General features: G+C 56.2%; 1 protein-coding gene across 6 annotated transcripts; it reads right to left on the bottom strand.

The window, feature by feature from the left end:
• Positions 1-1,512: 1,512 nt before the first annotated feature.
• UNC13D (unc-13 homolog D) lies at positions 1,513-13,662 on the bottom strand. Of its 6 annotated transcripts, none has more exons than XM_042833311.1 (32): positions 13,484-13,662; positions 10,627-10,659; positions 10,346-10,453; positions 10,078-10,137; positions 9,776-9,842; positions 9,517-9,694; positions 9,230-9,274; positions 8,986-9,054; positions 8,734-8,803; positions 8,503-8,607; positions 8,169-8,261; positions 7,889-7,992; positions 7,681-7,798; positions 7,091-7,215; positions 6,894-6,984; positions 6,726-6,782; positions 6,436-6,533; positions 6,169-6,220; positions 5,713-5,843; positions 5,216-5,336; positions 4,609-4,683; positions 4,352-4,450; positions 3,749-3,955; positions 3,566-3,634; positions 3,398-3,477; positions 3,172-3,277; positions 3,031-3,102; positions 2,847-2,930; positions 2,578-2,698; positions 2,281-2,404; positions 1,844-2,049; positions 1,513-1,756 (listed from the first exon to the last, which is right to left on the bottom strand). In XM_042833311.1, the coding sequence occupies exons 1-32, from the start codon at positions 13,625-13,627 to the stop codon at positions 1,650-1,652; spliced, it is 3,219 nt and encodes a 1,072-aa protein (XP_042689245.1). In that variant the 5' UTR covers positions 13,628-13,662; the 3' UTR covers positions 1,513-1,649. The 6 variants fall into 6 exon arrangements, 5 of the variants coding, with proteins under 5 accessions (XP_042689245.1, XP_042689244.1, XP_042689247.1 ...); XM_042833310.1 differs by having other exon boundaries at positions 4,609-4,752; positions 13,484-13,660; XM_042833313.1 differs by lacking the exon at positions 13,484-13,662 and adding an exon at positions 13,096-13,193 and having other exon boundaries at positions 4,609-4,752.
• Between the last annotated feature and the right edge of the window lie 212 nt (positions 13,663-13,874).

Genomic DNA, 13,874 nt, shown 5'->3' with positions numbered 1-13,874 from the left:
GTCGGAAATCTGGTTTAGACTCTTTTCTTGGCAGAATGAACTTGCATGTGGGGCTGGAAAGATCTCAATCTGTGTCACAGTTTCCAAGGGCAGGATGGATTTTTTTTTTTTTTTTTTTTTTTTTTTAGAGGACAATAAATTTTTATTTTTTTGCTAAGAAAAAATAAGAAAAAAAAAAAGAAAAGCAAAATAAAGCAGTGTGTGTGTGTGTGTGGTGTGTGTGTGTGTGTCCATGTGTGCATGCAGCACGGCCCCTCCGTGGCGATTGATGGGGGGAACAGAGCAGGGGGCTGGGGGGGTCTGTGCCATCACAGCACGTTGCTCCCCTGGACCACGAATGCTTTCTTCCCCTGCTCCCTCCTGCATTGACCCCCTCACTGTGGGGCTGCTCTCTAGGATAAGTGGGGTGAGGTGAGGCGAAGCCTTTGGAAGTGGCACAACCACAGATCCAGATGGGTTTTGTCCCCCACTTTCTTGCTCAGAATGAGGGTGAGGTGAGCTCGGCAGAGCCCCCGTGGTCACGGTTTTGCTGTGTATGGCACTGGACATAACATTGCTCTCTTCAAGTGTCCAAGAATGAGCTTTTATTTAAGGCTGCATTCACTGCTTATTGTTCTACAAGCACAGCAGTCATCCGAATCGCCCCATTAAGGACTGTTAGTAATGTGGCAGCATGGTGTCCCCAGCACAAGTACCAGCATGGGACGGCATCCCCTCCACAAGCAGAGACCCTTCTTCACATCCCACTGCTGCACTGTGCTGCTCTGCAGAGCTGCGTCCCCAACATGGGGACAGAAGCAAGTGACTGCAGCGAGCAAATGGCTGCTTTAATCCCTCGGTCAAGCCTGGCCATGGCAGTCAGCACCAAAGGAGCTTTGTTTCCACCCCCATAGACAGCTTGACCTCAATTGCCTGCAGAGCAGCCACAGGCAGGAGGGTGATGCTTTTAATTCCCCTGCAAACAGGGACCCTATGAGCTAGGCAGGGGCTGTCTGGGGGGCAGCTCTGGGTTCGTAATTAGTTTAATTGCAGCTAAAAAAAACCAAGCACATACACAGTTAGCAGCCAGCTGCCTGCCTGGGTGTTGCAGCTCTCACACCTGGGAATCCCAGGGGTGTTCTGGAGCCAGAAGCATGCAGCTGCTTAGCAAAGGCTTGGGTAATGCTGGGCTCACAGCCTCTGGTTCTGGTGTTTCAGAGCCCCAGTCGCAGCTCAGTGTGGTACCCAGTATTGCTGCTGTGCTTGGAGCACTGCTGGGTGCTGGGAGCTCTGCAGGGATGCTTGCTGCCTCCGTGTGTTACAGCCTGTGACCCCTGCAAAGGGAAACCCTCACCCCTCAGAGCCCCAGCAGACAATGGGGCAGGTGCTGCTTTATTACCCTGCACTGCCTTCTCCCACCTGTCACGAAGGCTGAGCCGGCACACCTGCTTGCTTTTAATTTAAAATAGAAGGAAAAAAGAGACAACCAAGGAGGCAGCCCTGCACCGATGCTGCTGCCCCACGCAGAGCCCTGGGGACACGGCCAGGCAATGTAGTGTTAGTCTGCAGGGAGATCCCCAACCCCCCCAGGACCCTCCTGAGCCCCATGGGGGGCAGTGCTGGGGGCAAGGATCGCATTCTGGACCCCCACATTTAGGTCCCTCTGCTCCTCATGCTGCCTCCTTGGACTGCTTGGCTCGCTGCTTGCGCAGCTTGACGAAGGCCTGGGCCTCCTTGTCTCCCTTCCTGCACTCCAGCAGCTGCAGGATCTCATCTCCTAGGGGGAAAAAAGAGGAGCGATGTGGGGTGGGGAGGACGCATGGTGTGGGGTTGGTTGTGGGGGTGAGATCCCACCCCTCCGTACCGCCAGGTTTGGGGTGGGTGAGGGGGAGGCGTGTTTGGGGCACCCAGCCCTTGTCAGCCTGGTCCTCATCAGCATCCAGGCCCGGCACGTGGCACAGTGGGAAGAAAGCTTCTCCCTCCAGGTCGTTGGCACCCAGAGTGTCGTAGTCGAAGACGGTGAGCAGGAGACAAGCCCCATCCTGGTGGCATTTCTCAGAGGGGATGAGGCTATGGGGTGGGACACACGGGGACATCTCATCCCATCATTCACTCCCCCCATTTTGGAGCTGGGGGGTGGAAGCCCATAGGACACCCCAATTTCCCCTGCTGTGTGTCAACCTCTTTCCCCCCAGCGTCAGCCCCAGGAGAGCAGACAGGAGGTGAAAACCCACCGCAGGACCCACGTCTGTGGGGTAGGGATGGGGAGGTGGGGGCTGCTGGGTGCTGAGCTCTACATACAACTCGAAGGCTTCATCGAAGAGGGGGTGCAGCTCATTCCTCTTGCACTGGGTGCTGCGGGCCACCACCTCGGGAAACTCATGCCGGGGCTCCAGGGTGAGCTGCACGAAGGGGTCACTGGAGCCTGGCAGGGTGCAGCCATCAGCCCTCTGTTTATGGGGCGTCCTGGGCATCATCCAGAACACCCGGCCCTGCGACGGGGCTGAGACATCCCTGCCTGGCCCACGGTGACTCCATACAGGGAAATAATCCCCTTCTTCCCTCAGCAGACCCTGGGTTGCAGCCCTGTGCTCTCACCGTTGGAGTCCAAGGGGATGAGGTTGGCAGCATTGAGCACCTCCACACGCAGCTTCTGCTCCGAAGGGCGGTACAGAGCTTTGATGGTCACAGCCCCGTACTTCTCTGAGCTGATGCCCAGCTGCACGGCATGGTAGAGGGAGCGTTACGGGGGCCTGGGGGCATCCTCCCAGGTGCCACAGACCCCAGCACTGGGATAAAACCACTGCTGACAGGGCAAGGACAGAGGGAGGCCATGGGCAGGCTGGGTGGAGGGCCCTGACTCCCACCTGCTCCTGGATCCTGTTGCTGAAGTACTTCTGGATGAGCTTGCGGCTGGTGGAGGAGCAGAGGGCCAGGCGGCTCTCCAGTGACTACAGAGAGGATAAGGGGTGACTATCAGGGTCTGCAGCCTTGGGGACACCCCTCTGCATAGAACACCCAAAGGACATCCTGGCCCCCCCAGCACCATACCAGGAAGGCAGTGCTGTGCAGGGTGTCCAGAGGCAGCCCGCAGCCCTCAGCATGGAAGCACAGCTCCAGGCTCTGAGGAGGAGAATGCTGTTAGCAGCAATCAGGTGCCCACCCAGGAACCCCCCTACCCCCCCCAGGTACCTTCAGGGCACAGTGCAGCTTCCTGCAGTGCTGCACCGAGGGCACCTGTGGGCCAGCAGCTGCTGTCAGCACGGCCAAGGTGTGATGCCAGAGCAGAGCAAGGAGGCTGCGGGGCAAAGGAGGGGGCAGTGAGCTGGGGGATATACAGAGCACACACAGGTAACCAAGCTCACCCCACTGAGCTCAGCCCCACAGCCCCACACCAAGGACCCCTCGCAGGGGTCACCTTTTGAAGTTCTCCTGGACCAGGTGCTCATTGAGGTACTGCAGCTCGGACTCCAGGAACTTCATGAGGGGGAGGATGGACTGCATAGCAGGAGAGAGGCATTGGGGTGGGCACGGGGGGATGCTGCATTCAGCAGGGCACAGCAGAGGGGTTGGGCCAGGTGCTTACATCCTCAGGCTCCTGAGCATTGCTGGGGGCTGACAGCTCTTGAATGTGCCTGGCGATGCCTGCTTCCAGCTGCCAGGAGAAAAAGCACACAGACACAAGGAGGTTTATTTCCATCCCCTTGGGTTAAACTGAAAAGTGAGGAACTTCAGGTCAGTTGCAGGGCAACCTGCGGCAGGTGCTCACCTTGGTGGCCAGGGCTTGCACCACATCCTGAACCTCATGGTCCAGACAGCAGACGGTGCTGTCGAGCTGATGGTGCAGCGTGTGCTGGATCTGCTGCTGGTCAATGACAGCCCCCATGCGCCGCTCCAGCTGGGCCCAGTCCAGCTGCAATGGCAGCTTCAGGATGAGCAGCCGCAGCTGCTTGATGTTGTTCACCACGATGCAGAGCTGGGGAGGAAGATCATTACTCAAGTTATCCCTCTGGCTCCAACCCCAACCCCATTTTCATCCTCGTCTCTATCATCCCTCCCACTCTCATCCCTACCCTAATTCCACCCTCATCACTCCCATCCTCATCCTCATCCCCATCATTTTCATCCCGTTCTCATTCTCACCCACATCTCCATCCTCTTTCCCATCTTCATCCCCACCCTCATCCCTACCATCATTCCCCTCCTCCCCTCTCCCCAAACACATTTTCCCTCCTGATTTTCCATGATGACAGCCATCAGGTCCAGCTGATCCCCATGAAAGCCAGACCCAGGATACTGGCTGCTCATCTGCTCAGGAACAACGGCCAAACCTTGCCTCCCCCTAAGCCCAATGTCCTGCCCCAGTACCAACCCTGTTGGCTGCTTCACCCTCGTTCTGCTTGCTCAGTGACAGAGCCTCAGCCCTCTCCTTGATGAGCCGGCAATACATCAGGGCGATTTTGCACATATCCTGCATGGTTGAGAAGGAACAAGTGACACCAGCAGGGCAGCACAGAGAAACCACTATGTTGGCATGGGACACTGGCCCCATTCGTTGGGACCTGACTCTAAAAGTAAGAGGAAACTTCTGCTGCTTGTGTTTGCTTGACCAGTCCCAAGAGCACAAACCTCCACGAGTTTCACCATGATCATGAAGGCTTCCTCAGGGTCCGGCCAGTTGAGCTGCTGCCAGGTCTTCACAATCTGGGCGTAGCAGGTGGACAGGTCAACAGTGGACGTGCTGTGCTTGTTGTGCTCCCCAAAGGGCATCAGCTGGGAGGGCACAGAGCAAAACCAACCCAGTCATCCCCGACAGGTGAGCTGCTCCCTTTGTTTTAGGACCATCACCAGATCTTTCCTACACCCACCCTCAATCTGTGCCATCACCTGACTGCTCTGGGGAATGGAGGAGATGGGAATGAAGCGCCCCAGGCCTTCCCTCATTCTCCATCCCAGTGTTGAACGGCAGTGAAGAACAGGGTGAGGAGCCCCTGCCCCAATAGCTGCCTTCCCTCTTTCTGAAGGCCAGAAGAACCAGCTCATAGCATAAGCCAAATCACAGGGAGAGAAACCAGGCTGCAAGAGGGACCTCCGTGGTGGCATCAGTGCCATGAAACAGGCATAGAGGGAAGGACCACAGAGGAGTAAAGAGCCATGGGAAAAAGAACCCACTGGGGGCATGTGAGGGAGCTGGTGGGACCCCAAATGCTAGGGGAGATTTCTCCTCCTGGGTTACCTGGTCCATCTGCACAGCCCTCTGTGCTCTCTCCAGTGCGATGCTGTAGGCCTTCTGCAGCCACTGAGGCACAGCTTCCTTGAACCACTGGTGGAAATCACTCAGAGCCAAAGGCCCATCTCTGTGGATGGAGAAACCAGCTGAGAAACCAGCTTCTCCCAGTGCATGGTGATGGCATGGGGATTCCAACCCTCCATCATCTCATACACAAGAAACAGAATAAGGAGAAGACTCCCCTTTTGGATGCCCCCATCAAAACCCACTGAGAAATGAGCATAAAAAAAAATCACAGAATGTAGTTGGAAGGGGGCCATCAAGTCCAACTAAGGATCCCAATAAGGATCATCGAGCCCAAGCCTGAAACTCTTCTGATGATGCTCACTCCTGGCCTGCTCTGGAGTGTGATTAGGGGTGGAGTGAGAGCGAAGGCTTTGGTGTTCTTCCACACTGACTGCTCAGTGCCCCATTCCAGCACCACCCCTCTGGCAGGCTGATACCTCTTCGGGAGGAAGTCCTTCATCTTGTAGAGCTCCTGCAGGTTCAGGTAGAGCTGGAAAAGGCTTTCAGCTGTGGGTTTGGACATGCCAGCGTCGACCTCGCGCAGCTGCTCCTGGACGTGCTCTGCAACCTGGCAGCGACAATGGGGAGAAGGGCAGCTCATGGGCCACAGGGTTAGGGGGGTCCAGCTGGGAAGGCATGGGCTCTCTGAAGCCATGGGGAGAGGGGCAGCTCACGGCACTCCTTCTCATGTGGCATTTGAGGAGAACTTTTGGGTCAGGCAAATAGATAAATAATGATGGTGACTCTAAGGGAGTGCAGGGAAGATGGAATTTCTATGGCTTGCTTTCTTCCCAGGCTTGCAACAAGAAGCCAAGCCTGAAGGCTAGCTAAATATCTCAGCCAGGCTTTAGACCTCAGCCCCAGGAGTGCAGAGCAGCCACAGGATCACTCACCAGGCTCTCCAGCTCCAAGTAGGTGATGGAGAAGAGATTCAGCTTCAAGGTGCTACAAAGAGAGAAACAGAATCAGGAGCCAGTCCCAACCCAGCAAACCCAGCCCATCCTATTCCATTAGAGAGAGGAGAGCACTGCGGGACAGAACTGGGACTGCTCAATGATCTCCTTTCGCAGGTGGAACCCAAGGACCAGGGAATGAAGCATCAAACTGCCTCATTGCTCTTGGTCCTGTGGAAGGTGGTTGAGGAGGGGTTTGAGCTCCACCTGATGAAGAAATTATTCCAGATTCTGTGGCATTGCTGGAGATCTCCTATCACCTCCAAAAGAAGTTTGGCCAAGGCTTTGCCATTTTCCTCCATGCTCTGAAAAAGAAGGAACAGCTCATTTGGGATGCTCAGCGATACTGAAGTGACCTGACCTCCATTTGAAACGGATTCATTCTATGATCTGTCCTTGTGAGGCAGCAAGCTGTCGTTGGATCCACATGTGGAACACTGAGCTTGTAGGGCTGATCTGAGCACCATTGCTTTGGAGTAGCAGAGGTGAGAACTGACCTTCACCATGGGCTGGAGGTGCAGCTTCTTCATGTGAAACCATTCCGTCGTGCCTGACTGCAAGAGAGGAGCCACAGTGTGACAGCAATGAAGCTGCAGCACCAAGCGAGCCGTGGGGCTTTGCAGGAAGCCAGGTAGGGGTAGGGGGTGGACAGGAGGCCCCACTACCTTGAGCGCCTCAGAAACCATTTTGGGGAGATCAGGGCTGAGTGTGCACAGCTCTCTGAAAGCTTTCATCTTGCACATCTGAACCAGGACCCTGCAAAAGGGAGAACCATTGATAAAACCCATCACCAGCCCCTCCAAGACAACACCTCTTCCCCAGGAGGCCCTACACAAACAGTTCTCCCAACAACCAGACTCACCGGAGCAGGGACTGCAGCCTCTCTGTGGACCTCGCGACAGAGAGGGGGAAGATGATGCGATACCTCCTGATGAGGGACACCCCATAGGTCAGCAAGGACTGGAAGGACTCTGCCAGCTCTGCTTTCTGGGGGATGGAAGGGAACACGCTGTTGCGCACGGTGCTGGGACTGTTGTGCCTCATAGAAGGGAGCCCAAGGCTCTTGCTCCTTTCCTGAAGCCCCCAGGAACTGCTCCCCAGATGGGCTGAGCTGAGTTTTGTGCTGAAAGCTCATTGCTATGCGTGAAAAGTTCCAAATCTCAGCACGGGATTCAGATGCCCTGGGAAAACAGGCCATGGGGAGGCAGCAGGAATTGGGTCAGATTTAATAGTCATTGGGCTTGGGACCTAGGCATGGTTGGATAGCAGCAGCTTCTCTGTGATGGGGAACAAATTCCCTGGTCTGTCCCGGTCCCATAACTGTTTCCCACCAGTAATGCCCTGCAGCCCATCCCTGAGGTCTCTGGGCAGCCCCGTACCCCACAAGTTCCTGCCCTCCCCTAGAGGGAAATGCAGCCAGGAGATGTGAGGTCACACCTCCCCGTGTCCCACCTGCTCCGGCCGCAGGCGCTCCTGCACCCACTGGTACTCGATGCCGGTGATCTGGTGCAGCAGGCAGCTGCTGTTGAACTCCAGGCTCTGGTACAGCTTGCTGTATGCCAGCCACTGCCTGGGGATTTGGGGAGAGGTTGAGGTGAGCCCCAAGGGGGTGGCACAGGGCTCACCAAGGCTGTTACGGAAATGGAGATGGAATACTCACGCCATGACCTGGTGGAAGTCAGAGAGATCCTTTTGTGTGGCATGCAGGTACAGCACAGTGCTGGCATGTGGGCTCAGCTCCCCGTCCCAGGCGGTGCTGCCGGCCTGCCAGGATGCACAGCTGGGTCAGGAACTCTGCAGTAGGCTGGGAATGTTGTTCATGGGGCCCCAGTCATGGCCAGGCGTCTCCTGACCCCATCACAGTGCAACATGCCAATGTGGCAGCCACCAAGATCATCATCCCCCATCCCATCCCTGCTGCTCCTCTCTCCTTATGGCACCTGGTGCTGCAGGATCTCATGAGACACCAGCTGCTGCAGGAGGTGGCGGTGCACGGTGTAGCTCGGCTGCGTCCGGCTGCAGGTGGTGGCCCTCTGGAATGAGACAAGGCATGAAAAGCACGTGAGCAATAACCATCCCCTGCCCAAGCAGTTGGAGAGCTGGGAACACAGCTGGGGACACAGGGACGCAAACAACGTGGGGTTGGAGAACCCCCATCTGAACTCAAGTCAAAGTGTGAAGTGTGTCAACACCTCCGGTCCCAGAGATGGGACACAGAGGATGGGGATCTGGGGGCGACCCTTTCTGCCAAGGCGATGGTTCCCTTGCTCCTACCTTCTTGTGGGTCAGCAGGAACTGCAGGTGACATTGGCCCCGGTTGGGGTACGTCTCTGTGCGCGGCTCCAGTTGGTACCACCGGTCATCCCAGCAGTGCAGGTCCTGTGTATGCAGAGGTGAGGTGCAGGGAGCTGTTCCACTGTGCTGGGGACTCGGCATCGCTCCTGGGAGCTGTGCTGCCATGCTGCCACATCACCTCCCCAGCCTTCACTCACATCCAGGGCTCACCTTCAGACGGATGACCACATTCCCCAGGAAGTCATCCTGCCCTTTGTCCTTCCGAGCATCCTTAAAGATCCTGAAAGGCAGGAGCAAGAGGATGAAGGGATCCACACAGCCACCAACCGGCTGTGATCCAGACAAAGCAAGGCAATATGGAGACAGCAGAGAACTGCTGCCCTCCCTCCCTTCCTCCAAGGACATTTAGTGAACCCAGGGAGCAAACACACGATGCCCACAGCCCCACGTGGCAGCACGCACCGTTTGAGGCCATGGAGGTCCGTCAGCTCGCCCAGCTTGTGCCGCACTGATTCCACTGTGTCTGAGTCCCTGGGAGCAGAAGCAGCAAGGGAAAGGAATTCAGATTGTGATCAGAGAACATTCCAAGGGGAAATGGAGTCCAAGGGGATTTTTGTGCTTGGAAACGTGTGCAGATCTGAGGGTCACCCCACTGACCCTCCCAGCCCCATGCTGGGAGGCAGAACCCTGCTCCAGCTGTACTCACCACATGTCCAAGTAGAAGCTGGCTGTTTCCATGTCTTCAAACTCCCTGGAAGGAATGGTTAGCAGCACACGTCAGGACAGCGGCCTTTGAGAGGTGGGGATAAAAGTGGAAATAGACAGAGGTGGAAGTGAAGATAGATGGAGGTGGAGATAGAGATGCAGATGGAGATGAGGTGGAAGCAGAGATGGAGAGACGGAGAAGTGGAAATGGAGACCCCACCCCACCCCACACAGCCTCAGAGCCCTGAGACCCCTTAGTAGCAATGGGAGGAACGGGTGGCAGATTACAGGATAAACGTCTCATCCCACACCGGGTTGAGGGTCTGGCTGATGATTTGGGTGCGATGGATCTGGTCTTCAGGGATGAGGTCCTTGACCACAGCCTTCAGCCTCCTCTTGCTGTTGGGGTGGGCTGGCTCCTGGCTCTTGGACTCGATGCCCAGCAGGCAGTATGGGTCGCTGTACCCTGCGAGAGCCAGCAGTGCTGTCCCCACTGAGAGCAGCAGCTGTACCCTTTCTGCAAAGCCACCCACCCAGCTCTGCTTACCGCTGACGTCTTTACCCAAAATCCCTTTGGCTTCTTTCACGGTTGCTTTCAGACAAAAAATTGGGCTCTGGCAGAGAGAAAAGATTGCTTAACGGAAGGGGAAAAGCAGCCACAGTGTTTGCTGCTGGATGCACCCCAGGAGGTGATGCTGCTGCGTGCTCAGCTGGGTGTCACTGACCCCAGGAAACAGTTCAGTGCCCCCTGTCACAAACAAGCTCAGTCCCTGCACAGACCTGGGGCATCCCAAACCCAAACACCCAAATCCAGCAGCGCCCCAGCACAAAGCCCACCCTGCTCCGTACCTCCAGCTCCTGGACCTGCTGCATGATGGTCCTGTGCTCCTCTGCATCCATGCCAAAAGCCTGTTACAAACATTAGGGCTGGTAACGGATGTGGCCCTGCTGATGGTGGCTGGAGGGCAGCCAAGGACTTTCCAGCTGGAGGGGCGAGGAGCAGCAGGAAGGCTGGGAGAGCTCATCAGGGAGAGCCTTCTGAGCGCCCCGGTGCCATCCCCAACCCTGTGGGGTCTTTAGGAATTGCCTTCTGAGGGTCCCATGGAGAAGCACCCACCTTCTGCACATAGGCACAGAGCTCCTGGCTGTCAGCAATGTGCTGGGGCTGCGGTTTGCCCAGACGGTGCCGGATGGTGTAAAGCACCTCCTCGTAGAGCACGGCCAGCTGTGGGGACAGTGCCGTCACATCACTGCCTTTACAGCGGCCTCCCTTATCTTTGCTTGCCCTCCCCCCCCAGTGCACCCAGGGGATGCTGACAGCAGGGTGCTCTCCCCCCCCCTCGATGGCCCCAGTGATGGGGAACCCACAGGAACCCACAGGAACCCATGTGCTCGTACCTCTTGCTTGGAGAAGCGGTGTGAGAGATCCATCTGGAGAAACAAGAGGGGAAGGAGGGATTTCCCATCAGGTCTGGGGGCACAGTGATGGTGGGTAGAGGGAACAGGGTGGGCTTGTCCCAAAAGTGCCATTAAACCCCAATGGCACTTAAGGCAATGAAATGAAAACCATTTTCCTCCCGCCTATCTTCACCTGGGGATGGCGACCCCAGTGGTGCTGTGTGCCATCTGGGACAGTTTGCAATGTTTGAGCCCCTCGTGGTGCAGTGGGGTGACTCAAAAACAAACAAAACAACAACAAAACCCCATATTCATATTTTGGAAATGTTTGAAACTCATTTGGTCCTTTCTGTGCTGAGCACAAACACAGCTCAGATTGGGCTGGGGTGTTCAGGGGGATGGATGAGCCCAACCCAAGACCCGGAATGACCTTGGGATCCTCCTAGTGGGAAAAGAAAAACACCCACTGGATCATCACTGTTTGCTTATGGCAAATCTAGGGCTGCCATAATCCCCTGACCATCTGTGCTGGGTTCTGCTCCACCACCACTGCAGGTTAACAAGGGAGCTGCTCCTGCTTATGTGGATAACGGGTGCTGAGCTGGCAGCAGGAAGTTTATTGTTTGGGGGCTTTCAGTCCTACTTCTTCTCCCTTGGCTCCAGCACCAGCCCGCTCTGGCCACACGCTCCTCACCCTTTTTCTCCACCTGAGCACATTTTCACCATACATCTGCCAGCCCTGCACCCTGCGCTCCCACAGCCACCTCGCGCCGAACGCCGTCCCCATCCCACAGCACCTACCTCGGGGTTCTCCTCCTCCCTGGGGAGGCTCCCCATAGGTGCTCCACCAGCAGCCGCCATCCTGGGGCTGGGCTGAGCAGCCACCCCAGCACTGCTCTGCCTGCCCCCCCATGATCATGTGCTCAGAGGAAACCGCAGCCCCTATCGCATCACGGCGACCGGAGCAGAACGGAAGCGGAGTTGCAGCACCCACAGCTCTGTGGTGCAGGAGTGGGGTGAAGGGAAGGCATCGCATGCAAATTCAGCCATTAATTGTGAGCGAGGGGTTGGGAGAGAGTGGGCAAAAGCTGTCACGGAAGGCAAAAATCATTGGAGGTGAGGAGGACACGCAGCGGTGGCACGGAGGGCCTGGGCTGCTCTGTGCTGGAGCATGGGAGGGGGACCCCACAGAGAGCAGAAGTCGACTGCATGAATGGGAATGGGATATAATGGGATATAATGGGATATGCAGCACGGCCCCAAAGCTGTGGGGTGAGAAACTGCAGCACACAGATACCCTGCGGCACCCCGAGCAAGTTTGGGCTGGGAACTGATGCAGTCACTGCACACATGGATGGGGACAGCCACGGGGTTTTCCAGGCATCGCAGCTCATTGAGCAAAAGAGCAGGAAATGAGTGGGAACCCAGGGCTGCTGATGGCCTTCGTCCATGTAAACACTTCATTTGATTGCAGCATGCAGACTTTCGCACCAGCAGCGCCCTTCCCTCCGATCCCTATCAGAACATCGACCAGGCTGAACTCAGCATCACATCCTCCCTGCTCCCCACTCTGGCGCTGCCACGTGCTGCCCTTTGTGCTGCTCAGTGCTGGGCTCAGCCCGTAGGAATCCTGGATTAGTGTTCCCTTCACCTTGGGCAAGCAGCAGATGGGACACACAGAGGAGGAGGCCCAGCCCAGCCCTACAGACAGAGATGCTGAGCATTGACGTGGGACATCAGCACAGCGTGCAGTTCTTATCAGAGTAAAGCAGAGATGTGATGACGTACGGTGCTGCTGGGAAACAAATGCTTTCGTCTCTCAGTTTGGTTTTGGTTGCAAAAGCAAAATCTGTCATAGCAAAGAGCAACTGCAGAGATAAAGGCACAGCAGGCACAGAACCCCCGAGCTGCTCGCACCTCTGCTGCTTCTCACCAGTAGAAAGTTAAGAAGGGCAGAGCAACACCATCCACCCCAGCACCAAGAGCAGCTTCCAGAAGTACCTCAGCTTTCTGATTAGCAGGGATAACCCCATGGAGCTGAATGCTCCCCACCTGCAGGCAATCTGCAGGACCTTGCACTCCCCTGCTCCCAAAGGTCATTGACAGCAATCAGTGCTGCCCAAACCAGCTCCCCCTGCACACCAGTCCACCCCCACGAGCACAGCCAGGGGCACGCACCACAGACACACACAATACAGAGCAAACCCTTCCATCCCCTTTAAAAATAATTTACCCTAAAGGAAAAACCTCTTCCTCTATAGGCCATAGGGCTACATAAGGCTACAGGCTGCCCTGGAACAAATTGAGTCCATAGTTAGTAATAGGGGTTACAGCTGCTGCTTTGGGGTACCAGAGCTAACAGGGCAATGGACAGCAAGAGGCATCGCAGCCTTCAAGATTTATCTCATCTCTAGATGAGAACCTGGCACAGAGGGACCCACGAGCACAAAGCACTGCTGATCTTCCTACCTCTGCACCTGATAATCCTGAAGCCACCGCCCGTCCTTATCTGAAGCTGAGCAGAAATGGGCAAAAAACTGATTTCAACACACATCCCTCCCTCACTTCTCCTTTTAAACCCCGGCTCCGATGACTGCGCAAACCCTGTGATGGTTTGGCAAACCACGCCGCAAATGGGCAGTGAGGGGAGTGGGAATGGGGTGGATGGAGCTTTCACAATGAGGGCAGTGTGGGCCCAGCCCCCCCTGCAGCTTCCTGCTGCCCCAGACCCCCCCGTGCTGCCTGCCCTGGGTCTGGAGAGACAAGACCTGAGCGAGGCAAAGACAAAATGTAGATAGGCAGCATTTGCTGAGCCAGGCTCACAGCCCAGCTTCAACAGCACAAAGCAAATCAATACCTTTTGCTCCAGGATCCACCTGTCAGCAGTCCGTCGTCCCGGGGCAGGCAGGAGGACACAGCAGTGACCATGACAGCACAGACAGCTCTGAGTACAGTGGGCGCTGCAATATGTTTCCAGCTCAGGCTCAGGAGAGAGCAGCATTTCCAGCTGACTCACCCAGGGTTTGCAGACAGCTGAGTAATGGCAAGCCTGACTGTGGAGAAAACCCTCGTCTGAAATTAACTTCCTCACCTCGCGTGGCCTGGCGTTTCAAACCAACACACAACAAATAATAATAAGGGGAAAGAAATAGAAACGCCAACATTTATCACTCGGTCTCACTCAGCAGAACGGTGTGGTGAGGAGGGCTCAGCCCCTTCCTCAGGCTGCAGGCATTCCTGAGCAGGCA

The sequence above is a fragment of the Centrocercus urophasianus genome, unplaced genomic scaffold (assembly GCF_019232065.1).
Source record: "Centrocercus urophasianus isolate 14NV4802_14NV808 unplaced genomic scaffold, USGS_Curo_1.0 seq_41, whole genome shotgun sequence".
In the NCBI taxonomy this organism is placed as follows: Eukaryota; Metazoa; Chordata; class Aves; order Galliformes; family Phasianidae; genus Centrocercus; species Centrocercus urophasianus.
The sequence above is the reverse complement of the archived record's forward strand: the minus strand, read 5'-3'. Positions and strand labels throughout refer to the sequence as shown.

Coding starts and splice junctions, on each gene's coding strand:
- UNC13D (XM_042833310.1), bottom strand. CDS start 13,627: ATGCTGCTCTCTCCTGAGCCTGAGCTGGAAACATATTGCAGCGCCCAC. Junction 9,695..9,775: donor TTTGGGTAAAGACGTCAGCG/GTAAGCAGAGCT, acceptor TGGCTCTCGCAG/GGTACAGCGACCCATACTGC. Junction 6,534..6,725: donor ACCTCCAGCCCATGGTGAAG/GTCAGTTCTCAC, acceptor CTTCTTTTTCAG/AGCATGGAGGAAAATGGCAA.